This window comes from Eriocheir sinensis, chromosome 30 (assembly GCF_024679095.1).
Source record: "Eriocheir sinensis breed Jianghai 21 chromosome 30, ASM2467909v1, whole genome shotgun sequence".
Classification (NCBI taxonomy): Eukaryota; Metazoa; Arthropoda; class Malacostraca; order Decapoda; family Varunidae; genus Eriocheir; species Eriocheir sinensis.
Genome location: NC_066538.1, coordinates 17,564,984 through 17,592,361, shown reverse-complemented (window position 1 = coordinate 17,592,361; position 27,378 = coordinate 17,564,984). Strand labels below are relative to the sequence as shown.

Sequence of the window (27,378 nt, the reverse complement as noted above, 5' to 3'; positions counted from 1 at the left end):
GCCTCTCTTCCATCCAAACACACACACACACACAGAGAGAGAGAGAGAGAGAGAGAGAGAGAGAGAGAGAGAGAGGGAGAAATATACACAAACACACATACTTAAACCAATCACACACACACACACACACACACACACACACACACACACACACACACACGTAGCCTACACATACAAAATAGCCCAAAAACAGCAACCCTCCTTCCCGCCCAGCCCAAACCCAAGACAACCCTTGAAAAAAACGCCCAATCCTAAAGAAGGCAAGATATTCACTCACATTTTCTCAAACAAACAAAACAAAACAAAACAAACACATCCAGGAAAAAACGCAACCCACCCAACCTAACCCTACGAAACCCGCCCAACCTAATCACCCCAACACAAGCACACCACCACTCACAAACACACAAACACACACACAAACAAAAACAACATGCGCACAAAACTAGCCCAACCCTAAAAACAGGAACCCGCCCAATCTTACCCTTCAAAAACAGCCCAATCTTACCCTACCAGAACCGCCCAATCCTACCCTACGAAAACCGCCCAATCCTACCCTACCAAAACCGCCCAATCCTACCTTACAAAAAAAAAATCCTACCCTACCAAAACCGCCCACTCCTACCCTACCAAAACCGCCCAATCTTACCCTACCAAAAACGCCCAATCCTACCCTACAAAAACCGCCCAATCTTACCCTACGAAAACCGCCCAATCTTACCCTACAAAAAACGCCCAATCCTACCCTACAAAAAACGCCCCCTTATCCTACAAAAACCGCCCAACCCAATCCTGCCGAAGAACACTAACCAATCAGTGAATCACGAAACACAAACAAACACACAAACAAAAACAGCCCAACCGCAAAACCCGCCCAACTATCCTAACCCTCCCAAACCCGCCCAACGCAATCCTGACCAACCCCAGCAAAACAACTGACACAAAACACACACACAAACAAACAAACACACGTACACACATTACTAGCCCAACCCCATAAACCGCAACCCCCTAACCCTACAAAAACCGCAACCCTATAAAACCCGTCCAACCCCAAGAAAACAACTGACACAAAACACACACACAAACAAACAGACATACATACCTAGCCCGACCCCATAAACCGCAACCTACAACCCCACAAAAACCGCAACCCTACATAACCCGCCCAACGCAATCCTGCCTGACCCCAACAAAACATCGCAACTCACAGTTCCTCGGCCCATTCCGGCAGATCCTTGGGGACTTCCTTGATGCCAGCCTTGGAGCAGTCGACGATGGCCCCGAGGCACGTGCACACCTCGGGGCAGGCGGCAGCGAGCAGGTGGGGCGGCAGGAGCACCCAAATACACGCCACCACCAACACTAGGAGCTTCGCCATTGCTCAAGGACAGAACACCAATGGGACCCAATCTGCTTCTTCCTCAAGCCATATTTCGGGTATCTCTTCGACGCGGGGACTCGGGTGTGATCTCGAGGCGGGTTCGAACGGTAGGTCTTTCGTGGCGGGTCGGCGAGTCGGTAATATAAGGATAGGGACAACGAATAGTACAGGGAGTGAGGTGCGTACGTCTTCCCCCTCTCACGGCATTTCACAGACTGGCCTGGCTCCGAGGGTCACTGAGATGCGGCTCGTGATTGGTTGGCTCGGGATCGTTCCTGCGCTCTGACTGGCTGCCTGGTGCTCGTTCCTGCGCGCTGATTGGCGGACGGCGGCGTGAGATCCCCCGTGTTATTGGCCCCGAGGATGCACAGTTTCCTCTGTGATTTAATAACCAATATAGTAATGATGGTAATGGTTTTCTTTCGCCTTGTGGTGTAAAGAAAAAAATTACATGCAGGAAACAGAGATGTAAGGACTGTTTCTCTTCATATTATTATTATTACGATTATTGAGGAAGGTTAAGGAGCCTCCTAGCCGACTCTTCCTCTTCCTCCTCCTCCTCCTCCCCCTCCTCCTCCAGCTCCTCCTCCTCTTACTACTACTACTACTACTACTACTACTACTACTACTACTGCCATTAATTACTGCCACTACCACTATTACTACTACTACTACTACTACTACTACTACTACTACTAATAATAATAATAATAATAATAATAATAATAATAATAATAATAATAATAATAATAATAATAATAATAATAATAATAATAATAATAATAGACTAATAATAATGTATAGTCTACTATTACTACTACTACTACTACTACTACTACTACTACTATTACTACTACTACTGTTGTCATAGGTTATTTTGTGTGTATGGGAGGAGGAGGAAGAGGAAGACGAAGAAGAGGTTAAGGTTGGGGTCAGGTTAGATTACGTTAAGCATTCCCACTAACTATATCAGCAGGAAGGTTGTTGCGGTGACGGATTACTCGGTTCAAGAAAGAAAAGAAAAACAATCTGCCTCTACCTATACATCATCCCACATCACCCGGCTTTGAAGTGGTAGAGTGTTATTACATCTTCTAGCTCTCGTATCAGCTCGGGGTTGACATATTGTGGCAGTGACTGACGTTGCTGGACATGTTGGCGTGATAGTGAAGATATTGGGGCAGGATGTGAGGGAGAGGGAAGGAATATTGTGATGGTCTTGGTATTAAGTGATAATGAAGGGATCAAAGAAAGATGGGAGATAAAGAGAAGGAATGTTGTGCTAGTATCATAATAGTAAGTGATGATGAAGGGACTAGGTAAGGAAGGAGTGGGAAGTAAATAGAATGAATGTTATGTTAGTATTAATGATTAACGAGAATGAAGGGATTAGGGAAGGCTGAAATATAGAGAGATGGAATGCTGTGTTATCATTGTATTAGCAGTAAGTCATGCTGAAGGGACTCGGGAAGGAAGGAGAGATAAGTAAAGAGAAGTAATGTTGTGTTGGTATCGGTTATTAGTGAGAGTGAAGGGATTAGGAAAGGAAGGTTGTGTTAGTAAAAGTAATAACTGATTCTGGTTTTATTGGAGAATGATGTGAAGTAGAGAGAAAGAATGTTGTGTTAGCATCAGTAAGTGATGCTGAAGGGACTGAGAAGGAGTGGGAAGTAAAGAGGATCGAATGCTGTGTTAGTATTAGTTAGTGTTAACGTCCTTCGGTGGGTCTTGAACCTAGGTCCCCTAACTCACCACGCCCGCACGCCACCGCCTCCCCAAGGTGACTCCAGAATTGCCACAGTTTACCTTCCCCAGGTTTCAACAGGTACCCATTCATCGACCAGTCCGAAAGAGAGGATGAACAGCTGGGTCAAGATGAGTGACCTGCACGCCCGCGGAGTCGTACGCTGACCACTGCTCTACGGAGGCGTCCCACCAAATTTTTAGATTGCCCCCCAAATGCAAGTCATATCAATATATGAAATGTACTGCAGACAGGGCAATGATTTCCCTGGCTATACCTCTGCCCCATCAATATATGTTTCTGCCCCTCCAGTTGAGCAACCTACAGTCGGCACTGATTAACTCTTTCACGGATCGAGAAAGCAGGATGTCGCCGCCGCCGCCAGTCTGCATGACACGAGCTTCTGTTCGTTCTGGAAACAAGAAATTCCTCTACACCCGGCAGGCGGCTGAATAACCTGCCGCGGCCTGGAAGCAAACCTTGGCCAGCGAGACGGGAAGCTGTACACTCTGTGGCTACAAGCCTATAGTGCTCTATGGTGTAGACCACTTGACCCATCGTGTAATAAAAGTATAATATGTTATATCATATTATGCACTTGACCCAGTCGGTCACCAAGGGTGCTGCCCCACGGCCGGCCCAGTGGGAGTTCGGGTGTTTTTTCGCGGCGGGCCGGCGGGTCTCTATATATGACACGTAATCAATGCATCTGTTTAGCAATGAGTCCTATATTTCCATAATTACAACTGCAGCTTATTGACAGTCATGAGCACACCACGACACACAGGCAGACAGACTTGCGGCGCACGTCTCGCGTTAGGCCCTGCGTGGACATTTTGCAATGAGTAAATTAGGCGGCTTTACACCAGGCAATTCCTGGCCGGCAATACAGCCGCGACGATCTAGCGGCTAGACCGGCTGGGTGCTCTCGGGACAAGTACGTTCACTGGGAGGAGTCGCCGGGAGCATCAAGACGTAAACTGCTAGAAAATGCAAGGGCATGAATTCATCCCAGACACCCCAAAAGGCTACTACCATATCATAAAACCACAATGAGTTTGGTCCATTAGCCTAATATTGTAGAAATACTTTAAGTAAACGAGTTTTATCATAAGTAGTGATTGATTGATTGTTTGTTCATTGTTGCATTTAACAACAAAGGCGAAGGGAGGAACATGCCATCCCAGGCATCACATAGTGTGATTATATAATACACGAAAATAATCGTTCCTTACCTCCTTCGATATCTCGCAAAGAGCTAAACATTTCTCGTAATGTTGCTGTCATTCTCTCAAACGTTGCTTTGCGTAGACTCAGCTTCTCATACAGCTTATCTTGTGGGTCCAACAAGTATCTATGCTGCCTCACTTCTTCTAGTAATGCCACCTCGGCCTCCCGGCTTCAAATCTTGTTGTCTGTATCTGCCATTTCTTGTTTTATTGGCGCCGACATATTGTACTCAGCCGCGAGTCGGCAATACAAGACGGACGCGCTCAGCTGCACAAAACTTGCCGCGAGAAGGGCCCCCAGACCCAGACCCAGACCAGAAATGCTGCCGCGCCCGTATTGCCAGCCGCGAATTGCCAGGTGTAAAGTCGCCTGTGTGTTGCCTTGAGACGACCGGCGTGATGACAGGCACACTCTCGCGGCCAAGGGTAAGGGAATCTTCCTTTATCCTTGTTTGCGTGATGACAGACGTACACTCTCGCGGCCAAGGGTAAGGGAATCTTCCTTTATCCTTGTTTGCGTGATGACAGGCACACTCTCGCGCCTCGCGGCCAAGGGTAAGGGAATCTTCCTTTACCCTTGTTTGCGTGATGACAGACACACTCTCGCGGCCAAGGATAAGGGAATCTCCTTTTATCTTTCCTTGGGGTTCCCGAAGTGTATACTCCTCCCCTCGTGGCCGGTAAAACTCCACAAGTACTACGCGTATATACCTGCACAAAATACTTACTTTCAGATAGATAGATAAATAGGTGGTTTCCAGTGAAGGGTTGTCCGAAGGTTTATCTCTACTGTCCTACTCGATCGTATTCTCAAACGCTACGGCCTCTTAACTGTTGCGATAGTTTTTTAAGGCCACAGAAACAATATGCGTCGGAGTCTGAAGTGTTTTATGTATTCATGGCTAAGAGATCTTGCAAAACTACCGCCGGAGATTTGATATTGTGTGTCATGGAAACAATTTATACGAGAGCCTCTTTTGATGGATATATAAACGTTCGAGAATATTGGACTCTTCTGCTCATAGCGTGTTAATTAATGGTGTCAGAAAATGCCGGTAGTGAAGTCTTCCTACTACATTCTCCGCCCTGCCCAGAATGTATCCTGCACGGTATCCTTCAGTGTCCTTCATTGTCCTTCACAGAGAGCCAGCGTACTTCAACGACCGCAGAAAAAGAAGAAGAATTAGAAGACATTATTGGAGAATACTCGTTTGAAAATAGATAGGCTACATCGAATTAAGAAACAATTAAAAAAGAACAATACAGAAATCTTAAATGAGAAAAAAGAGAGACAAGGAGGAGGAAGAGCAAAGAAAAGGGAGAAGAAAAGACGTTATTGGAGAATATTCGTTTGAAAATAAATCCCCAACGAAATACCCCAAAAAAATAAATAGATCGAAGAAGCAAAAAGAACAATTACAGAAAGTTTGGATGAAAAGCGAAACAAGAATTAAGAGATAAAGGAGGAAAACAGTGAATAGGCAAAACTCCCGACCGTGAAACAGAAATAGAAAAAGAAAAATGAGAATAAGAAGAGGAATAAGAATGAGAATAAGAGATGAGAATAGGAATAAAAAGAAGAAATAAATATGATTAATAGTAAGAATATAGGATTCAGAATAGGAACAAAAATAAGAAATAAGAACAGAAATACGAGTAAAAATAAGAACAGGAACATGAAAAACAATAAGAACAAGAATAACACTGGTAACAACAATAAGAATATGAAGAATAATGACAATAAAATAAGAATAGGCTAACAATAAAATAAAGAAGCGTCCCCTATAAAAATTCAGCTCGTTTTCTACTCAACGTTGCTGGATTGTCGTACTCAGCCTCGTATGTTTGCCGATTTATGACCCCAAAACTGCCTTCTCGACCCTAATAACTGCCTTAATACATAGTTATCGTTAAAATGGTTAATTATTGTTGTTTTTATCAGTACTTATGGCTCAGAAACCGGTAAATAAGAGGCTCTGAGTACGATAATATGGTACGGTGCGCCTCGGTTGTCAACATTGGCCCGGGTGAAGGGAAGGGAGTGACGAAATTCCTGCCTGTTTATATTTTTTTCTGTTAATTCCTTCATCTGCGGCGCCGGATATTACTGTGAGAGGCTAATAATAGTTTCTTCTCGGCTTCAGTACGTGTGGTTTGGTCTGCATGGTCTGTGTTGTGTGGTGAGGGGGAAAATAAATTAGGGAAAGGAGGGACGAGGGTGAATTCTAGGATAGATGTGTGACTTATTGTGCTTGCTTTTTTTTTCTTGTTTTCCTTTCTTTTCCTTTTCTACTGTCCTGCTTTCTTTATTCCTAATCCTCACTTTTCCTTCCCTACTTTATTATAGTTCTACTTTCCTTACTACTCCTACTTACCATTTTCTTGCTACTTACGTTCTACTTACGTTCTTTCCACTTCCTACTTGCCATTTGTTTCTCTACTTACCGTGCCTGTTTTATTTCTACTTGCTTTCTTACTTATCTACTTACTACTTTTTTTCCTACTTACCGTGTCTGTTTTATTTCTTTTTATTTTCTTATTTATCTACTTACTACTTTCTTCCTACTTCCTATTTCTTTTCTCTACTTACCATGCCTGTTTTATCTCTATTTTCATACTGATCTACTTACTACTTTCTTCCTACTCCCTATTTCTTTTCTCTACTTACTGTGCCTGTTTTATTTCTATTTTCTTACTTATCTACTTACTAGTACTTTCTTTCTACTTCCTGTTTCTTTTCTCTACTTACCATGCCTGTTTTATCTCTATTTTCATACTGATCTACTTACTACTTTCTTCCTACTTCCTATTTCTTTTTCCTACTTACCGTGCCTGTTTTATTTGTATTTTCTTATTTATCTACTTCCTACTTTCTACTTTCTTCTTACTTACTGTGCCTGTCCTTTCTTTTTACTCTGCCTGTTTTAACTACCCACTGTACCTGTTTTTTCCTAGTTAATAATTACTTACTTTCTTACTGGATATTATTGTATTTATAGCAGCCATCCCACATGAGGTTAATACTGTCATTGTGTGTTGTATTTTGATCTGTGAATGCAGTGGAGTAACAATTAGCTTCTGGAAAATTAAAGAAACCAAGATAATGATGCAATAAATTTATGAGGGCAGCCTAGCAGATTGTATTTGGGCAGCAGGGCAAAGGTTAGGTCCGATTGGGTTTTAGTTAGGTTGCATTTAGTAAGTCAGGTCAGATTAGGTTAGATTTAGTAAGTTAGGTCAGGTTACATTAAATTTACTTTGTAGGTGCTGTGTTGAGAGAGAGAGAGAGAGAGAGAGAGAGAGAGAGAGAGAGAGAGAGAGAGAGAGAGAGAGAGAGAGAGAGAGGTAGACTTTGGTTGGTCAGGTCACCACAAAGCTGCCAAATAATGATAACTATGCATTACATATTTGTACTTATTGTAAATGGGCACCTGGGGAAAGTAAACTGTGGTAACCTGGATGTCACACTGGCCCTGTGTCTGGGTGATGGGTTCTTGGCTACCACAGACTCAAGGTCAATGCAACAGAGATGAGCACTGAGGTCATGCACAGCTATAGCGCATGCCTCCAAGTCTACTTTTGTGCTTATTAGGTCCTTATTCTTAAATCTACTGGGGTCTTATTAGAACCATTTTCCAAGGCCACAGAGAAGATTAAATGGGTTTTCATGGGTGCTTTTTCCCATTTGAGATACAGAAGTCAGGTAAAACAGTCACCAGGCTCACAAAACAGTCCATGAAAATCCCAGTAACTTCTACGTGAGGCTTTTCAAATGGGCGAACTGAGGCATTAATACGTTTAAGAATACAGGCTTTATTCTCACAGTTTCTAAGCCATATATTCTCATTTGCATGTTTATTATTAAGGGGCCTTTGATGTGCTTGTGAAATTATAAAATGAAAATGAAAGTGACTTACAAAATTTGGTTAGTGTTTTTGATAGTGTCTGTAATAGGAGAAAGCTGAAAGTAAATGTCAACAAAAGTAAAGTGATGGTTTGTGAGCGAAGTAGAAGTGAGGTTGTAGATTTTGTGTGCCCAAATAGAGTGGGAATTGAATGTGAAAAAGAATGCAAAATAATTTTGAATGGTGAAGAAATGGAGGAGGTCAATGAGTTTAAGTACCTTGGATCAGTTATGTGTAAGCATGGTGGTACAGAGGGAGAGATAAGAGAAAGGGCAGTGCAAGGAAGAAGGGTGGTAGGGTCTTTGGGACGAATCATGAATGGCAAAAGTGTGAGCATGGAGGTAAAGAGGGATTTGAGAAATACAATAATAGTACCAACCCTCACATATGCAAATGAAACGTGGGCCTGGAATGAAAGCCAGAGGTCTAGAGTGCAGGCAGTGGAAATGAGTTATTTGAGGAGTGCTTGTGGTGTGAGTAGAATGGATGGAATGAGCAATGAAAGTGTGTACGAGCATTTTGGAAAGTGTCATGGGGGTGAAGGGAAAAAGTGTGGAGTGGTGGAAGAAGTGAAGCGACAGACTTTAAAGTGGTTTGGCCACATGGAACAAGGAGAGTAAGATGACCAGAAGGGTGTATGTGAGTGAGATAGAAGGAGGGAATGCTAGAGGACGATCTCCAGTGAAATAGAGAGATGGGGTGCAGGAGTACATTTGGGAGAGGGGGAAAGATCATTGAGAAACTTTGAGCAGGCAAGGAGGGAGTGTCTGGATAGAGAAAGTTGGAAACTCTTCTGCCATGATCATCCCCTGATGGGAGCTCCTAGGAGCAGGCGTCGATGAAATGATGATAATGATGCCTTTGAAATCCTGTCTTTCTCATACATTACTGACAAAATAATGATAACTAAACTAGGTATTATTTATCTGATGCCTTTATACTTATATTTTACAGTTAGTAAGCTGTATATTCTTATTCATGTCTATTATTCTTAATGTGCCTTTGACGTGGCCTCTATAAATCCCATTCTTTTCATATGTTATCAATAAAAGCATTTGACGAATGCTAATGAGGTATAAAGGTGGAGTTATTTTGCTGCGTTGCATTGAAAGATTAAGCTTTGGAGTTAGTATGCATGAAAATCCTCAGTGCTCCAGCTTAAAAATAAAGTTGGTAGAAAAATGAATAAATATTGCAAAACGAATGTGATGGTTGAGGAAGAATTATTGCATTGAAAATTTAAGTCTGGAATGGATACAGCTAATTTGTGAAAGCTGACGTATTGCATTGAAAAATCAAGACTCGGATAAAAAAATTCCTATCCTCTTACTCAAAAATAGGTAAACAGAGAGAGTAAAATAATGAAGAGTAAAAGAGAGTGTGTTGAATATTCAAGGTGAGGATAGAGTGCAACATTAATTTTTTACACGAATTGCTGAATGAAAAAGAAAATAAAGCATAGATAGAAAAAAATACATAGATAGATACTGATAAAAGCAACAGAAAAAATCAAAAAGAGAGTAAAATGTGCCAAAAATTCTTCACAACTGAGCTTGCGATAAAAAAATACAGAACAGGGAGGAAAATACGTAGATAGATACTGATAAAACCAACAAAAAGAAAAGCACGTTCAAGATTTGTGACCAGGATTGACTGACCATGATTTTCGGCACTGAAGATCTTGAGCCGACGGAGGAGTGAGCAGCACCTTGAGAAGATAACCGAAGAAACACCTCAAGGCCTGATAGGTAAGTTGCTGCCCCTGTTGTTTATGATGTGTGTTTGCTTGTGTACTCTTAAGATACTGTTAGGTTATGATGATTTAGGATGTAAGTGTTAGAATATAGTATAGGATTAAGTGAGTATACCCTAGTGAGAGAGGAGAGGCAGAGGCAGAGAGAGTATGAGGAAAGGTAGCTGCGCCCTACTAAAATATTCCTCTGCGGTTTCCCATTTTCTCTCTCCCTCAGTCTCTCTCACTCACTAGGATATACTCACTTAATCCTATACTATATTCTAACACATCCTAAAGCATCATATCCTAACAATACTGTCCATGTCTTCATCAACACTAATGTGGCTGATAGGTCTCTTTGAACCCATTTTTCAAGGTTGATTATAGTTTTTTTTTTTTGTTGTTGTTAGGACTGAGAATGTAGTATGTCGACTTAGCACTGTGAAAATCCAACCAACTAACTAACTAATTAAAAAAAAATGGAATTAAAAGGGCAAACTAGCCACATAATAATCATGAGTCCAGCACGTGATCAGACCGTGGGCGAAACCTACACACACACACACACACACACACACACACACACACACACGCGCGCGCGCGAAATGCTTCCTCTGCCTTGGTATTAGAGTTTCAATATCGCATACGTCAATACGATACGTCATTTATCCCATGTGATGCAACCTGAGCTTAGCGCCTAGCGGGAAAACGCTCGGTAGTGGCGGGCGGAGGGCGCGCAACCCGACCTCCGCTCCGCTCACACCGAATGTCGCGAAGAGACAGTGCGCCCCTCACATCAACTATTTCCAAAAGCCGAAAACGAGATCAGTCGGGTTCTCATGAGTGGTCTTTCAGGTATATGGTACAGAAGAAGGATCAAACTACCACCAGGGTCAGAAAACTACCCCTATATATGCCCCAAACTCCTACGAAAGCCTTGTCAAATATGTGTGCTTGGGCGCCGAAATATTTAATAATACATGGCCCACAGTTTATATCCCAGGAAAGGCAACAATAACCACTGAAGCAAAGAAAGAATGTGAATTAGTGCGTAAGACAAAAGGGCCGAGAGAATAAGTAATGACGATAGCGTGCGGAGCGGGAAGGGACAGGTCTCAAGAAGAGGAAGCCGTTTGTTTACCGCCGCCGCCCGCTAAGCGATTGTTGTCCTTCCTTTCGCGAGGCTGTGGGGACTGCCCTAATAGTGGAGGAATAAGACTTGTAACGTGTACCTTGTGACGCATTCGTGCCTGGACGATCTCTCTTCCTCCCCCAATGGCCTCCACATCTTCAGGGTGGAAGCAGGGTGGTGGTGACGACCCGGCGAATCATATAAGGATAAAACGCAAGAAAAAACGGAGTGTGGTGAGAGGTTCTTACAGCTTAGAGGACAAAGCGAAGATCCTCATGCTGATAGAGAGGGGCTGGAAGAACTGTGAGATCCAGAAAGCCACTGGGGTACCTGAGAGCACCCTAAGAAGCATTAAAAAGAGGAAGGAGGACCTGAAAAAATCCATAGAGCTGGCCAAGAAGTACTACTCAGACAACAGCAGTGCATCCACCACCTTGATGAACGAGCTCACTGACAGGCGGCGCCTCATCTCAACAACTGAACACATGTTGGTGACCTGGGCACAGAAGCGCTTGAAGGAGAAGGGCACCCTTGACAGCTGCATGCTGCGGAATCAGGCACTCCTCTTTTTCCACAGTCTCAGCAAAAGACATGGCATTAAGGTTTCTCCTCCCTTCAATGCATCATACGGCTGGCTGGCCCGGTTCAAGAAGCGTATTGGCATGGGAGAGGGTTTGGGTCACTCTGTGGGGACTAAGCCGGAGCAGCCCCCCGCCACTCCAACCCACAGGTAAAGCATCACAGATCAAGAGTAAATTATCATTAGCCACCCATCAACTTAATTGTTAAAAAGCATTTTCTTACAAATTTTGGAAAATGTCTATAATTTCACCCATCTCACAATGGCACACGTAACTGTTTATTTCTAGTAAGTTTTGATGGTAATAATTCTACTAACTGTTCCCTGCAGGAATCACTAGTTTCATGAATACCCTCTGTTCTCCACCCACAAAAATGACTGGGTAATCCAATAAGGTCATATAGTGTTAAGTTTGTTTTGTTTTTAGGATAATAAAGGTTTGGTATAAATACCACAACACTTGGAAACGCAACGTTGTCAAGTGTCGTGGTATTTATGCAATCTTTGTTATCATCCTAAAAATTAAACAATCTTAGCACTGTATGACCTTATTGGATTATCCAGTTATTTAATTAAATTCATTTGTTTGTGGAGAATCACTCCGCGCCTCCAAAATATTATGGTTAAGGGACTAAATACACGTCCCTTAACCATTATATAAAGGTGGAAGTACTTAAAAGTAAAGAAAAAGCCGAATTAATCCCCTTCCCCCAACGATCTTGGGGGACCCGCTGGAAGTCAGGGTTTTTGGGTGGGGGAGCATATCTAAACTACTCCAACCGAACTTTATGACCTGCTAACGGGGGGGCTTCACCCCCCTCGACCCCCCTGATAGCCAAGGGGGGCTGCACACCCCCTGGACCCTCCTCCTTACCTTTACTGGATGGAATGTTGCCACATCTGTCCGCCATTTCTCCTCTTCAAATGCTGGTGAGTGGCGACCTCGGCAGGGGGAAGCCAAGAAACAGCTGACCGCGGCGCCTATTATACTCATTGCACATATGAAACCAACATAAAAGCCTCTCAAACCGACTACTTGGACTCCGGAATCTCTCACATTTAATACTCAATTTTCCTTTACCACTCGATCCCTTATAGCAAGAGATGTGTTGCCTGCATCTATATAGAGCAGGCGCATTGTCGCCATCAAAATGATGCTGGCCTACACGGCGGCCATATTGGTGGCTTTATTTACAAAATATATATTTCCGCCATAAGTAGAGCACAGAAACGCCTCATTTCAGGTAGACAGCAACATTGCAATAGCTGCTTTTACCCCACAATTTCCCTGGTCTTCATAGCCCTCCCCATCACCAGGTGTTTTAATTTTGTTGAAGGGGAGAGGAATATTATCTGTTATTTCTTATCATCACTTGTAGACGCAGTATATGTTTGATGCGCCGGTAAAACTATAGTAGTACAACAGTATGTAATACCTTGGGAAGGTTATTATTGCCGTGGGAGGAATAGTGGAGGCGCGTACTGATTCTCCATATTTACCATTCATTTAAAGGTAGCAAATAGCTGACATATGAGAGGAAGCAAGATGTGTTGAGAGTGTGTGGCAAGGTGCGGGTTGGGGCTGACCCTGCAGCCGCCAACACCCCACTGGCCAGTTTCACATGGAAATACTATAATGGTGGTGGTGACCTGCTGCATTATTTATTTTCAATGAGTGTAATCCTGGATATTAAGCTAAATTACTACTTTACTGCCACAAACTAAGCAAGCTACTTGTGAGAGATCATAAACCTAGTGTTAGTAAATACATAACTTATTGCTGCTATAATCCATCTCTGATACCATAATTGGTATCCTATCGCTGCTAAATTAATAACTTATTGACACAAATTGATAACCTATCACCATTGAGTAAGTGGTCTATCACTGCTAAACTGGTAACCTATTGCTGCTAATTCACTAACCTAGCCCCTATCAAATTATTTTTATATGCTTTCCAGTTTCCTCTAGAGTCTAGAGTGAAATTCTAGACCCTTTGTCTAGACTATAGTCTAGACAAGAGGTCTGATCATGGTGGCCTGTGAGTAAACACTGACCCACAGCATGCCAGCACATCATAATAAGATATTCATGCTTAAAAAGATAATAAAACAATCATAGATGTTAATAAAATCCTCAGAAACTAATATAATGGAGAGGACAGTGAGAGCAAGAGTGGCAACAGCATGGAGTGGAGGGAGGTGGCTAGTTTACTTGTGAATCGTAGCATCCCTCTAAAGAGCAGAGCAGGGGTGTACCAAGCGTGTATTAGATCAGTGATGTTGTATGGAGCAGAAACATGGGCTCTAACTAGAAAATTGATGGAGGTATTGAGAGCAAGTGAACGCAGAATGCTGAGGTATATGGCGGGGATCAGGTTGCAAGACAGGGTGTCCAGTGCAGATGTAGCTGACATGTGGAGTTGAGGACCTGGAAACAGCGCTCAGAAGGGAAAGACTCCGATGGTTTGGACATGTAAAGAGAGTGAGGATACAGTGCTGGGAGTTTTGGAGAGATTGGAGGTAGGAGGAAGGAGACCAGTTGGTAGACCTAGGAAAATGTGGAGAAGGTGTATACAGGAAGATTTGGCATTGATGGGATTGGATGAGCATTGGGCAGAAGACAGAAAGAATGGAAGAGAGCCATAAAGCGTCCAACCGCTTAGGAAGAGTGAAAATGGACGTTAAACGAAATGATGACAATGATGATGATGATGAGAAACAATATAAAAGCACAAAGGAAGTCATGGGTATAAGTAGAATTTTCACAAACCCAAATTTAGATGTGAAAAACAAATACTTTACCGGACTACAACTGCTTTCATTATTTTCTCACGCGAAGTTTGTTCATTGTGATAGATGAAAGGTGAGGCACGGAAGGATGGGAGTGTAGGTCTTTACAGTCAGTCGGACAAAACCAGACCGACTAGATGTGCACCGCCTCATCACCTCTGTTTCCTCCGCCAATGAATAATGATGATGACCTTGTACATGTTCAGGGACCATATTCTCAAAAATTTTGGGGCTTACACATCCACATATGATAAGGCTTGGGCAGAGGTTATGGGCATTTTTCTGGGTAGGTTAATGAGTCCAGTGATAGTTTAACAAGGCTTCTGCACCACGAATGTAAAAAAAACCCATCATGAGAACCTGACTAACCTCCTCCGTGGCTGTTGGAAATATCTGTTGTGAGAGCCGAGAGCATCTTGAGGATACGGGCCCAGGTATAAAAAAATTCCGACTCCTGGAAATTGTGACTCCGACTCTGATTCCAACACCACCCCTCTCCCCCTTCCCCTCGCAGTACAGTGGTAGACAAACTGAACCCTGCCACACCACAGAACACATCACACCACACCCAACCACACAACATCACACGTATCATCAAGAAATCGTAGTCTGAGATATTTTTACCGACTGGCTCCGACTCCGGCCAAAAACAGGTGACTTTGGTGATTCTGACTTCAACCCCTCATTAAGCTTCTTCGGTAAATCCCCACACATATACCAGACTGGCCCAAAAAGTCCATTATAGCTGAAATTCATTATATCAAGCCTCAAGGTCCATAAAAAGTAGTGTTGACTGTTTGGGAAAATGTTTTGTTTAAGCTGAATTAAAGCCCCTCCTCTTCTTTGTGTGTTTGTTTGTGTGTTTATTTGTTGTCTAGCCTTGCAGTGTGTTGGGGATCTTCATGGTCAAGCAAGGCAAGAAAAAGATAGTGGCTTGTTTTTTTTTTTTTTTTTTTATTTATTTATTTATATATTTTATTTATTTATTTATTTATTTTTTTTTTTTTTTTTTTGTGTGTGTGTGTGTGTGTGTTTGGTCCTTCAGTGCATTTGGGGTTTTCAGGTTCAAGTAAGGCAAGAAAAAACATAATGCCTTGTTTTTTCTTCTTTTTTTCTTCGCTTTGTGTGTGTGCAACTGGTCTTTCAGTGCCTTGGGGTCTTGAGGAACCTTGTGTCCTTCAATGCCTCAAAAACCCAATTTCTCCACCTATCAACTCGACACAATCTTCCAAACACCTATCCTCTATTCTTCAACAACACTTAGGTGTCAACCTTCTTCAACGCTAAACATCCTCGGTCTATCCTTAACTCAAAATCTCAACTGGAAACATAATGACTTGTTTTATTTTTCTCCACCAGGCCGCCAACCACAGTTTTTCATGAATTCAAGGAGGAGCCGCCCAGCCCCCCAAGTGAAGACCCGCTCGCCATCCTGCCGGAGGAGGAGGCCATTCTGCGGAGCGTCGGTGGCTCAAAAGTCACCACCCCGCAAGTCGTTATCCCACTTGACGGCCAGAGCCTCGTCAGCCCGCCCGCCATTGCTGACCAGAATGTTTGGGTCATCAACGAAGAATATGCCCCACACAGCAGTGACTCTGAGGCTACCCTGAGCGCCAACCCCTTCAATAGTAACAGCGATGACGAACATGAGAATGATTTTGTTGGGTTTGAAGGTGAGTGACATTAATAATTTTACCCATAAGAAGCAGACTTTGTGTTTTGTCAGTCTGAGAGGGACACTTTTTTGGCACCAATTAAAAATCTCCAATTAATTTTTTTTTTAACAGTTAACTCTCATAGCTGACTTTCAAGGCATATTATTAATGATCCTTTCCTCAGTTTTGTCAGTCTGAGAATCGGAAACTTCTTGGAACTCTTGTAGACTCCTGCGTTTTTATGTTCTTATGTTCTTAACTCTGCAGGGAGCCAAAATTTCTCGGATTCAACTTTTTTTTTCCTTTTTTTTTTTTCTTTTTACAGCAAAGGAGTCAGTTCAAGGGAATAACAAAAGAAAACAAATATGAAGAAAAAAGCCTGCTACTCACTGCTCCTAAACGGGCCTTTATTTTACGATCCTTTTTAGCATGAATATCACCCTCTGTTTAGCAAGGTGATTGGGGAGGAGCTAGTCATCATATACGAAAGCTTATTATATCCATAGGTGTCAATAGATATAATATACATCATCAGGTAAAAGGAAGAAATGAGAGTATGTTTTGATTTAATGATAAAAATTGCATTCATATTTTGTTTTGAATATTGTCCTGTCGAATAATAGCATGAAAAACATCAATTACCACACAAAAAATGCAAGTTTACATGTTTCAATTGATCAAATTTTCTCTCAATGGAAGGTTTATCTAATCATGTAAACTCAACCCCCTTCTCTGTCAGCTGCAGTTCATTCATCATCATCATCATCATCGTTTAACGTCCATTTATTCCCTGTGGTGGGGTTGGATGGGATATGAGCCTTCTCCACTGTTGCCGGTCCATAGCTATTTCTTCCATGATGTTCAGTCTTCTATCTTCCTCCACCACCCTTCTCCATTCAGCATTATTATTATTATTATTTTTTCCCTCCGTTAGATGAAAGGATTGAGATGGAGACGAAGGAGGAGGACGGAGGGGGCATGTCAACCAAGGCAGCACCACCACTACCACCGCAGCACCAAAAAGCCACAACACCACCACCACCACCACAGAATAAAACCACCACCCCAGACATACCCCCAAGAACACCCAACTCTTCCTCCGCACCAAACGAAATCACCCGCCCTCAACCGCCGCCCAGGACCTCCACGCCACCACACACAGAGTCTAATAAGAACAGAGCACCCACACTGCGCCGCGTTCGGATTAACAGAAACAGCACATCCCCAGCCCGCCACACAAGCCCCAATAAAGACGAGACAGCTATTTCTCAGCACACAACATTCAGTGATAAGGGAACATCTATGCCTCAGAACACACCATCCTTGCCTTCATACATACAACCTAATAGAAAAAGGACACTCACACCTCACGCACAGTCTAGTGAAAAGAGAGCATCCACTCACCACACACGGTCAAGTCAAGACAGAACCTCCACTCACCACAAACAGTCCATTGAAAACGGGACTTCCACGCCTCACCACACACGTTCCACTAAAGACAGAACCTCCACTCACCACACATACCCCACTGAAAACAGGACTTGCACAGCTCACCACACACACTCCACTCAAGACACAGCCTCCACTCACCACACCCCCCCCAATGAAAACAGGACTTCCACGCCTCACCACACACGTTCCACTAAAGACAGAACCTCCACTCACCACACCCCCCCCACTGAAAACAGGACTTCCACACCTCACCGCACACGTTCCACTAAAGACAGAACCTCCACTCACCACACATACCCCACTGAAAACAGGACTTGCACAGCTCACCACACACACTCCACTCAAGACACAGCCTCCACTCACCACACATACCCCACTGAAAACAGGACTTGCACAGCTCACCACACACACTCCACTCTAGACACAGCCTCCACTCACCACACCCCCCCCAATGAAAAGAGGACTTCCACGCCTCACCACACACGTTCCACTAAAGACAGAACCTCCACTCACCACACCCCCCCCAATGAAAAGAGGACTTCCACGCCTCACCACACACGTTCCACTAAAGACAGAACCTCCACTCACCACACCCCCCCCACTGAAAACAGGACTTCCACGCCTCACCGCACACGTTCCACTAAAGACAGAACCTCCACTCACCTCACATACCCCACTGAAAACAGGACTTGCACAGCTCACCACACATGTTCCACTCAAGACACAGCCTCCACTCACCACACATACCCCAATGAAAACAGGACTTCCACAGCTCTCCACACACACTCCACTCAAGGCAGAAGCTCCACACAACACACACCATCCCCCAAAGTACCACAGACACCCACTCCTATGTGTATAGAATATGAAGACAAGAGCCCACAGCAGCAGCACAGAACGCCAACCTCCCAGCTCACCCGGCCAGTTGAAGTGACACAGACAGGCGCCGTGGGGAGTGAGTTATCCTGTATGCCAAGCGTGGGGCAGCGGCAGCAGCAAGCTCTGTGTCTCGAGTTACAAGGGAGACAGACTGAGGAAGCTAATGTCCACACAAGGTTAGCAGAGGTTACGCTTGATAATGAGATGATCAAACGGGAAATCCTCAAGGAAGCGTTGTTGCAGAAGAGATTAGAAACAGCGGTTCAAAGACAGAGAGCATTGCAAAGTGGGGTAGAGTTGAGTCAGCTTAGTGATGAGCCCAGTAAGTGTAATGATGATTCCAGCAAGCCTAGTGATGAGCCTGCCCAGCCTTGTGGTGAGCTGACCCAGGCCAGGGATGCACCCAGCCAGCCTAGTAATGGTACTACTCCCAAACACTCAAAGAAAGTGAGGAGACTCTTGGAGAAGGTTAAGTTGCTGGACAAGTGCAGAGAGGGAATGAGCAACGGTGCTGTAGCAAGGCTTTTTAACCTCACCAAGAGCACGGTGCGCTACACCAAGAAACATGAAGCCAGAATACGCAGGTCCCTGGCAGCCTGCACTCCCCCCTCTGCCAATCAAGTGGTGCAGGCGAGGAGCAGTACAGTGTCCCAGCTGGAGAATGCTGTCTATGTGTGGATAAATGATCAAAATATGAAAAGAAATTCCATCGACGATAATGACATTTGTGCAAAAGCTAAGTCTTTGTATGAAAAGATGACTGTGCCCGGAGCTGTCGGCCTTGCCGCCCCCAGCACCAGCGCTGCCCCGAGCCCCGCCCCGGCCACACATCCTGAGTTCCGTGCCACCAAACGTTGGCTCCTAAGTTTCAGGCGGCGCTTCTCCGTGCGCAACATCAAGACATCGGGACAATCAGCGTCGGCCGACCACGTGGCAGCAGCAGCCTTCCTCAGAGAACTAGAGAGCCTCATTGAGGAGAAGGGCTACAGGCCGGAGCAGGTGTGGAACATGGATGAAACAGTCCTGTACTGGAAGAGAATGCCGGCCAGGACCCTGCTCTCAAAGGGGAGGAGGGTGGCCAGGGACCGTTGCGCCCTGCTGCTGTGTGCCAACGCTGCCGGCCACCTCACAAAGCCGGGCCTTGTCTACACCTCCGCCAACCCCGGGCCACTCAGGCAGAAGAAAAAGAACCTCCTCCCAGTGCACTGGATGACCCACAGCCAAGGCTGCACCACCAGCACCGTCGTCATGGACTGGGCCCGCCACTGTCTGCTGCCAGAGGTGCAGGCATACCTCTGGGGGCAGGGACTCCCACGGAAATTCCTCCTCATTCTGGACAATGCCCTGGGCCACCACCAGGCCCTGGAGGGCATGTTGGAAGGGGTGGAGGTTGTGTTTCTGCCCCCGAACACTTCCCCCCTCATACAACCTCTGGAGCAGGGCATAATGGCTGCCTTCAAGGCATGCTACACCCGGCGGTCCATGCAAAGGCTCCAGGAGTCCGTGGACGTTGAGCCGAACCTGTCTGTCGCGGATTACTGGAGCGGCTTCACCATCGCTGACTGCCTGGTGCTGCTGCAGGAGACCTTGAGGGATTTGCGCCCAAAGACAGTTAATGACTGCTGGAGTGTTCTGTGGCCAGAGTGTGCCCAGGACTCCGAGGAACTCACAGCACAGGAGCAGGTGGCCGAGGCCGTGAGGAAGACGGTGGAGCTGGCCAGACTTGTTGGCGGGGAAGGCTTTGCCGACATGGAGCAGGGCGAGGTGAGGGAGCTGCTGGAGGAGCACAGCGCGGCCCTCACCGACGAGGAGCTGCTGGAGATGGTGCAGCCCAGCCAGGAGGAGGCGGAGGAAGACACCGATGGTTCCCCGCAGCGGCCGGCCCTCACCCTTGACAAGCTGGGGGAGGCCATGCGGCTGGCGGCACGGCTCAACAAGTACGTGTGTGACATGGACCCGTCGATGCTGCGGGCGCTGATGGTGGTGGACAACATCAACCAGGCCGTCGCTCCCTACAAGAAAGTGTTTGAGGACATGAAGAGGAAGCAGAGGCAGTCCCACGAGCTTATCAAGATTGCGTCTGCGTCCCCACCACAGTCCCCTTCCCTCACCTCCCCTGAGCCTAAGTGTGTGGTTAAGGTGGATGAGCAGCCTGCGCCCGTCCCTGCATCTCAGCCTGACCATGACACCTCTTCATCCTCTTCACCTGGCTCAGACGACGACATGGACTACACAACACCAGCTGACGAGGACACCAGCACTGAGGATGAGGAGCTTGATGACCTATAGACACATCTCGGACACTTCCGCCTCCAACATCAACTATTTCCAAAGCCCGAAAAAGATGTCAACCAGGCTCTCATGAGTGTTTTTTCACGTTGATGGTACAGAAGTGTCATGAATCTACCACCGGGGCCATAAACCTACCCATGGAACTGCCTGCAACACCTACGAAAGCCTTGTCAAGTGTGTGTGTGTGTGTGTGTGTGTGTGTGTGTGTGTGTGTGTGTGTGTGTGTGTGTGTGTGTGTGTGTGGTGCCAAAATGTTTAAAAATATTGCTTGTAATCTCCTCAGGCCTTTTTTTTTTTTTTTTTTTTTTTTTTCTCAGATGAGATGAGTGAGATTTTTCTTTTTCTTCTTTTCTCCTTCTTCTGCATCTTCTTTTTATTCTTCTTTGCTTCTTCTTCTTCTCTAACTACTTCTTTTTCTTCTTTGTATTCTTCTTTAACTACTTTTTCTTCATCTTCTATTTCTTCTTCTTCATCTTCTCCTTTTCCTTCTTCTCCTTCTTTTCCTCCTTCCTCCTCTTCCTCATTTAACAGCCATATTTTCCCTCTTAACAACTCATAACTTTCCATAACAACTCATTCAGTATTATTCTTTCTTGTGTGTGACTTGTTATTTAAGACTTGCTCACTGTACTATGTCATTTTTGATTGCATATTCTGTACCTCTCTCTGTACCCCATAATTACGCCATGTGATCTCGTATTATTCAGAATGCCAAAGTAGTACACGTAAGGTTCCCAAGAAATACCTGGGATGAAATTTTTGTATCAAATTCAATACAGTAATACCTTAGTTTACAAGTGTTTTTATTTGCGCTAAAGAAAAAACCCACTAAAAATACCTTGGTTTATGAGCAGTGACTTGGTGTACGAGGACATGGTGTGAGCTTGAGTTCCCTTTGTTCGCTGCAAGACGAGAGCGCTCAGAGCGGATAACAATGGCAGTGGGGTCTCAGTCTGCATTGCGCACTCGCAGAGGTAGCACCCACTCGCTCGTGCCCGCTTACGTTTGTGCTTTAGTGTGTGATCTTTGTGTTTTCAGCATTACAGTGGACGTTCGTTTTGGTTTCCTAGAAGAATTCTGGGACAAATTAAGGTGTAAACTGAGGTAGGACTGTACATCAATGTGTGGAAAATGATCTTACTTTGCATCATAAACCCAAGAACAGTTACATTCAGTTTAATATACCAGTGTGAAAGGATAGTTTGTTACATTATGAAGCCTTGTACAATTATATGAAGTTTACAATACCAGTGTGAGAGAATAGTTTGCCTTGCATTATGAAGCCTTATACAGTTATATGAAGTTTATAATACCAGTGTGAAAGAATAGTTTGCATTATGAAGGTCAGTGCAGTTACATTAAGTTTAATATACCAGTGTGTAGGAATAGTTTACCTTACATTATGAAGCCTTGTACAGTTATATGAAGTTTATAATACCAGTGTGAAAGAATAGTTTGCATTATGAAGGTCAGTACAGTTATGTTAAGTTTAATATACCAGTGTGAAAGAACAGTTTGCCTTGCATTATGAAGCCTTGTACAATTATATGAAGTTTATAATACCAGTGTGAAAGAATAGTTTGCATTATGAAGGTCAGTACAGTTACATTAAGTTTAATATACCAGTGTGAAAGAATAGTTTACATTATGAAGCCTTGTACAATTATATGAAGTTTATAATACCAGTGTGAAAGAATAGTTTGCATTATGAAGGTCAGTACAGTTACATTAAGTTTAATATACCAGTGTGAAGGAATAGTTTACCTTACATTATGAAGCCTTGTACAATTATATGAAGTTTATAATACCAGTGTGAAAGAATAGTTTGTATTATGAAGGTCAGTACAGTTACATTAAGTTTAATATACCAGTGTGAAAGAATAGTTTACTTTACATTATGAAGCCTTGTATAATTATGTTCAGTTTAATATACCAGTTTGAAAGAATACATAGTTTGCTTTACATTATGAAGGTCAGTACAGTTATGTTAAGTTTAATATACCAGGGTGAAAGGACAGTTTGCATTTTAAACCCCAGAACAATTACGTTAAGTTCAATATACCAGTGTGAAAGGACAGTTTACTTTCCATTATAAACCCCAGAACAATTATGTTAAGTTCAATATACCAGTGTGAAAGGACAGTTTACTTTACATTATAAACCCCAGAACAATTACGTTAAGTTCAATATACCAGTGTGAAAGGACAGTTTACTTTACATTATGAACCCCAGAACAATTACGTTAAGTTTAATATACCAGTGTGAAAGGACAGTTTACTTTACATTATAAACCCCAGAACAATTACGTTAAGTTCAATATACCAGTGTGAAAGGACAGTTTACTTTACATTATAAACCCCAGAACAATTACGTTAAGTTCAATATACCAGTGTGAAAGGACAGTTTACTTTACATTATAAACCCCAGAACAATTACGTTAAGTTCAATATACCAGTGTGAAAGGACAGTTTACATTATAAACCCCAGAACAATTACGTTAAGTTCAATATACCAGTGTGAAAGGACAGTTTACATTATAAACCCCAGAACAATTACGTTAAGTTCAATATACCAGTGTGAAAGGACAGTTTACTTTACATTATAAACCCCAGAACAATCATGTTAAGTTTAATATACCAGTGTGAAAGGACAGTTTGCATTTTAAACCCCAGAACAATTACGTTAAGTTCAATATACCAGTGTGAAAGGACAGTTTACTTTACATTATAAACCCCAGAACAATTACGTTAAGTTCAATATACCAGTGTGAAAGGACAGTTTACTTTACATTATAAACCCCAGAACAATTACGTTAAGTTCAATATACCAGTGTGAAAGGACAGTTTACTTTACCATTATGAACCCCAGAACAATTACGTTAAGTTCAATATACCAGTGTGAAAGGACAGTTTACTTTACCATTATGAACCCCAGAACAATTACGTTAAGTTCAATATACCAGTGTGAAAGGACAGTTTACTTTACCATTATGAACCCCAGAACAAGTACATAAAGTTTAAAATACCAAAGTGAAAGGACAGTTTACGTTATGAACCCCAGAACAATTACGTTAAGTTTAATATACCAGTGTGAAAGACAGTTTACTTTACCATTATGAACCCCAGAACAAGTACGTTAAGTTTAATATACCAGTGTGAAAGGACAGTTTACTTTACCATTATGAACCCCAGAACAAGTACGTTAAGTTTAATATACCAGTGTGAAAGGACAGTTTACTTTACCATTATGAACCCCAGAACAATTACGTTAAGTTTAATATACCAGTGTGAAAGGACAGTTTACTTTACCATTATGAACCCCAGAACAAGTACGTTAAGTTTAATATACCAGTGTGAAAGGACAGTTTACTTTACCATTATGAACCCCAGAACAAGTACATTAAGTTTAAAATACCAAAGTGAAAGGATAGTTCACGTTATGAACCCCAGAACAATTACGTTAAGTTTAAAATACCAGTGTGAAAGGACAGTTTACTTTACCATTATGAACCCCAGAACAAGTACGTTAAGTTTAATATACCAGTGTGAAAGGATAGTTTACTTTACCATTATGAACCCCAGAACAAGTACATTAAGTTTACAATACCAGAGTGAAAGGACAGTTTACATTATGAACCCCAGAACAATTACGTTAAGTTTACAATACCAGTGTGGAAGGACAGTTTACCTTACATTATGAAGCCTTGTACAATTAAATGAAGTTTATAATACCAGTGTGAAAGAATAGTTTGCATTATGAAGGTCAGTACAGTTACATTAAGTTTAATATACCAGTGTGAAAGAATAGTTTGCATTATGAAGGTCAGTACAGTTACATTAAGTTTAATATACCAGTGTGAAAGAACAGTTTACTTTACATTACAAACCCCAGAAAAATTACGTTAAGTTTAATATACCAGTGTGGAAGGATAGTTTACAATACACACTGAAGCCTTGTACAAACACTACCTTTCGCATCAGGGAAGACATTAGTGTAAGACTATTGGAAACACCTCATTACTTGGAGGGCTTTTGGACATTAAAAATAAGCAAATATAAAAGTGGAATCATTTATTGAACTGGTGCCCCAATTTGACCCAATGGCTTTGTGAGGGTGTGTTAGGTTTAGTAAGAGTTGCTACAAGTAAAGTTAGGGGTATACGCTATAGCTGTGCATGGCCTCAGTGCTCATCTCTGTTGCACTGGTCCTTGAGTCTCCGTTGGGGGAATTAGTAAAGAAAAAAATCTATAAATAGTGAAGAGTGTTTGCTGTGTTGTATGTAGCATAAGCCCTTGAGTCTATGGTGGAAAAGGTAGCGAAGAAAAAGAACAAGGATTTAAATTTGCTGGGTTGTATGGAAGTCCTTGAGTGTAGTGGGAAAATTATAATAAAAATAATATGAAGAGTAAAGAAAAAATCCATGAATAGTTAAAAGTGTTTGCTGTGTTGTATTTAGCAAAACCCCTTGAGTCTATGGTGGAAAAGATAGCAAAGAAAAAGAACAAAGATTAAAGAGCATTTGCTGGGTTGTATGTAAGTCCTTGAGTGTATTGGGAAAATTAGAAGAGAGAAAATAACATAGGAAAGAATATTTATTCATTTGCTGGGTTGTATTGAAGTCCTTGAGTGTATTGGGAAAATTAGAAGAGAGAAAATAACATAGGAAAGAATATTTGTTGCATCGTATTTGGCATAAGCCCTTGAGCCTGTGGTGAGAAATTTAGCAAAGAAAAAAAACATTTAAGACCAGAATTTTTGCTGTGTCGCGCTTACCGAACTCACCGCTGCTCCTTCCCCCCCCAGGCCGCCCTCTCCACCATGTACCCCAGAACACTGCGCGCCCTCAAGCTGGTGGCCAGGGAGAAGGGACGGATTGGAAGGCCTCCACTGTACTGCTTCGGTGAGTGTTATGGGTAAAACAGTCTGTCACGTAGTCCTGTAGATCCTCCATTTAACATGTTTCGTTTTAAAGATTTCCTCATAACTTGACCTTGAACTGACTCCCTCACACACACAAACACACACTCATGTAGCGCTGATTTGCCTGATGGGCGAGCCTCCCATGACTCACTATGCCAGGGAGGTATCTCTTTGGCCGACTGGTAAAGGAGTGGCTCTCCTGTTATGCTTGTCGCGGGTTCGATCCCCGGCGGCGGCAAACCTTTCCTTGTCCGGATTAATTTCTCGTGTGTTTCGTTACGCACAGTGGCCGTGTGGGAGTTAAGTTAAAGAGAAAATTCTGGCATTTCACACACACATACACCTTGGACCACCTTGCTGATCTTCATAATTAAAAAAAAAAAAAAAAAAAACACTTATGCTGAGTGTGCTGTGTCGCCCCAAACAGCAACCGCAGCGATCAGCACTCCAGCCCTGCAGCGCTGCGAGGCAAGCAGGAGCGGCGTGAGCTACAGCAGGCTACAGCAGGTGCAGCTTTGTCGACGGCTGGCCACTGCTGACCAACCCCCCGGCAACGACAAGCAACAACAACAAAAACAGGAACAGAAGTCTACTGGTGATGGTGCTGCGTCCCCCCCTTCTGCTGCCCCCTCCCCCCTGTCCGCTGCCCCCTCACCCCCCTCTGCTGCCTCTGCCACTGCTAGACTGAAGGAAGCAGTTATAAAAGGTATGTGTTTGTGTGTCTGTGTGTGTATGTGTGTGTGTGTGTGTGTGTGTGTCTGTGTGTGTGTCTGTGTGTGTGTGTGTGTTTGGGGGTGGAAGGAGGTGTGTGTGTGTGTGTGTGTGTGTGTGTGTGTGTGTGTGTGTGTGTGTGTGTGTGTGTGTGTGTCATGTAAGTATATTGTTTTTCTCCTCCTATCCCTCCTCCTCCTCCTGCTCTTCTTCCTTTTCTTCTCCTTCATCCTTTGACTACTACTACTACTACTACTACTACTACTACTATTACTACTACGACTACTACTTCCATCACTATTATTATTACTCTTATTGTTTCTACTATTATCACACCCTCGCCTCATCCTCCCCACACCATCAGTCACGCCAAGAAAGAAAGAATAGCCAAGGTTCGACAATTCACATCCATCACCATTATTGTTACTACTCTTCCTATTGTTATTATTATTCTGGGTCATATTTTAAAACATTTCATCGCCCAAGTTCACATATTCACCAAGGCTTTCATAGGAGTTTCAGGCATTTCCAGGAGTAGTTTTATGACCCTGGTGGTGGTTTGACCCTTCCTCTGTGCCATGAACCTTAAGAAACACTCATTAGAACCCATTTGACCCCCTCTTTGACCTTTAGAAATAGCTGATGTGGGAACTGAAAGTGCCTTATAATACCAACCTCTACCATTACCTCACCCTCCCTACAGTCATGCCGAGGAAGAAGGAGCGGCTAAGGTTCGACAGTTCTCATCCGTCGCTGGAACGCAACTTCATCACAGCGGTGCGGGCCATGGCGGAGTTCCTGCTCAAGCCGTCGGACCTCGAGAACCTGCGGAAGACCAAGAGACGCTCGCCCTTTGAGAATGAGCCGCCCATCACCGTGTACTGGCGGAAGGACGTCGAGGCAAAGTACGTGTGTGTGTGTGTGTGTGTGTGTGTGTGTGTGTGTGTGTGTGTGTGTGTTCGTGTCCA

At 43.5% G+C, this 27,378-nt stretch overlaps 3 protein-coding genes across 11 annotated transcripts in view; 2 read left to right on the top strand and 1 right to left on the bottom strand.

Moving 5' to 3' along the window:
* Window positions 1–1,613, bottom strand: part of LOC127005683 (leucine-rich repeats and immunoglobulin-like domains protein 2) — a 51,788-nt gene extending 50,175 nt beyond the window's left edge. For all 3 annotated transcript variants that reach the window (XR_007758845.1, XR_007758846.1, XM_050874778.1), the window contains exon 1: window positions 1,212–1,613. Coding sequence is in view for 1 of the 3 variants with exons in the window: in XM_050874778.1 (XP_050730735.1) it covers window positions 1,212–1,381 (170 nt within the window). In the remaining 2 variants the exon portion in view is untranslated. The remainder of the gene's footprint in view (window positions 1–1,211) is intronic.
* Window positions 1,614–6,342: 4,729 nt separating this feature from the next.
* The window catches only part of LOC127005684 (zinc transporter 9-like), a 36,494-nt gene continuing 15,458 nt past the window's right edge, over window positions 6,343–27,378 (top strand). For 2 of the 6 annotated variants that reach the window (XM_050874785.1, XM_050874784.1), the window contains exons 1-4: window positions 6,369–6,523; window positions 25,583–25,679; window positions 26,127–26,405; window positions 27,114–27,315. In XM_050874785.1, the coding sequence (XP_050730742.1) occupies window positions 6,521–6,523; window positions 25,583–25,679; window positions 26,127–26,405; window positions 27,114–27,315 (581 nt within the window). In that variant the 5' untranslated portion in view covers window positions 6,369–6,520. Of the gene's footprint in view, window positions 6,524–25,582; window positions 25,680–26,126; window positions 26,406–27,113; window positions 27,316–27,378 lie in introns of all 6 variants that reach the window. The other 4 variants (XM_050874783.1, XM_050874782.1, XM_050874780.1 and 1 more) reach the window with 4 other exon arrangements.
* Window positions 10,616–25,370, top strand: LOC127005682 (uncharacterized). 2 transcript variants are annotated; one of them, XM_050874777.1, is made up of 4 exons: window positions 10,616–11,859; window positions 15,861–16,174; window positions 17,091–22,122; window positions 24,601–25,370. In XM_050874777.1, the coding sequence occupies exons 1-3, from the start codon at window positions 11,273–11,275 to the stop codon at window positions 20,774–20,776; spliced, it is 4,587 nt and encodes a 1,528-aa protein (XP_050730734.1). In that variant the 5' UTR covers window positions 10,616–11,272; the 3' UTR covers window positions 20,777–22,122; window positions 24,601–25,370. The 2 variants fall into 2 exon arrangements, with proteins under 2 accessions (XP_050730734.1, XP_050730733.1); XM_050874776.1 differs by having other exon boundaries at window positions 24,541–25,370.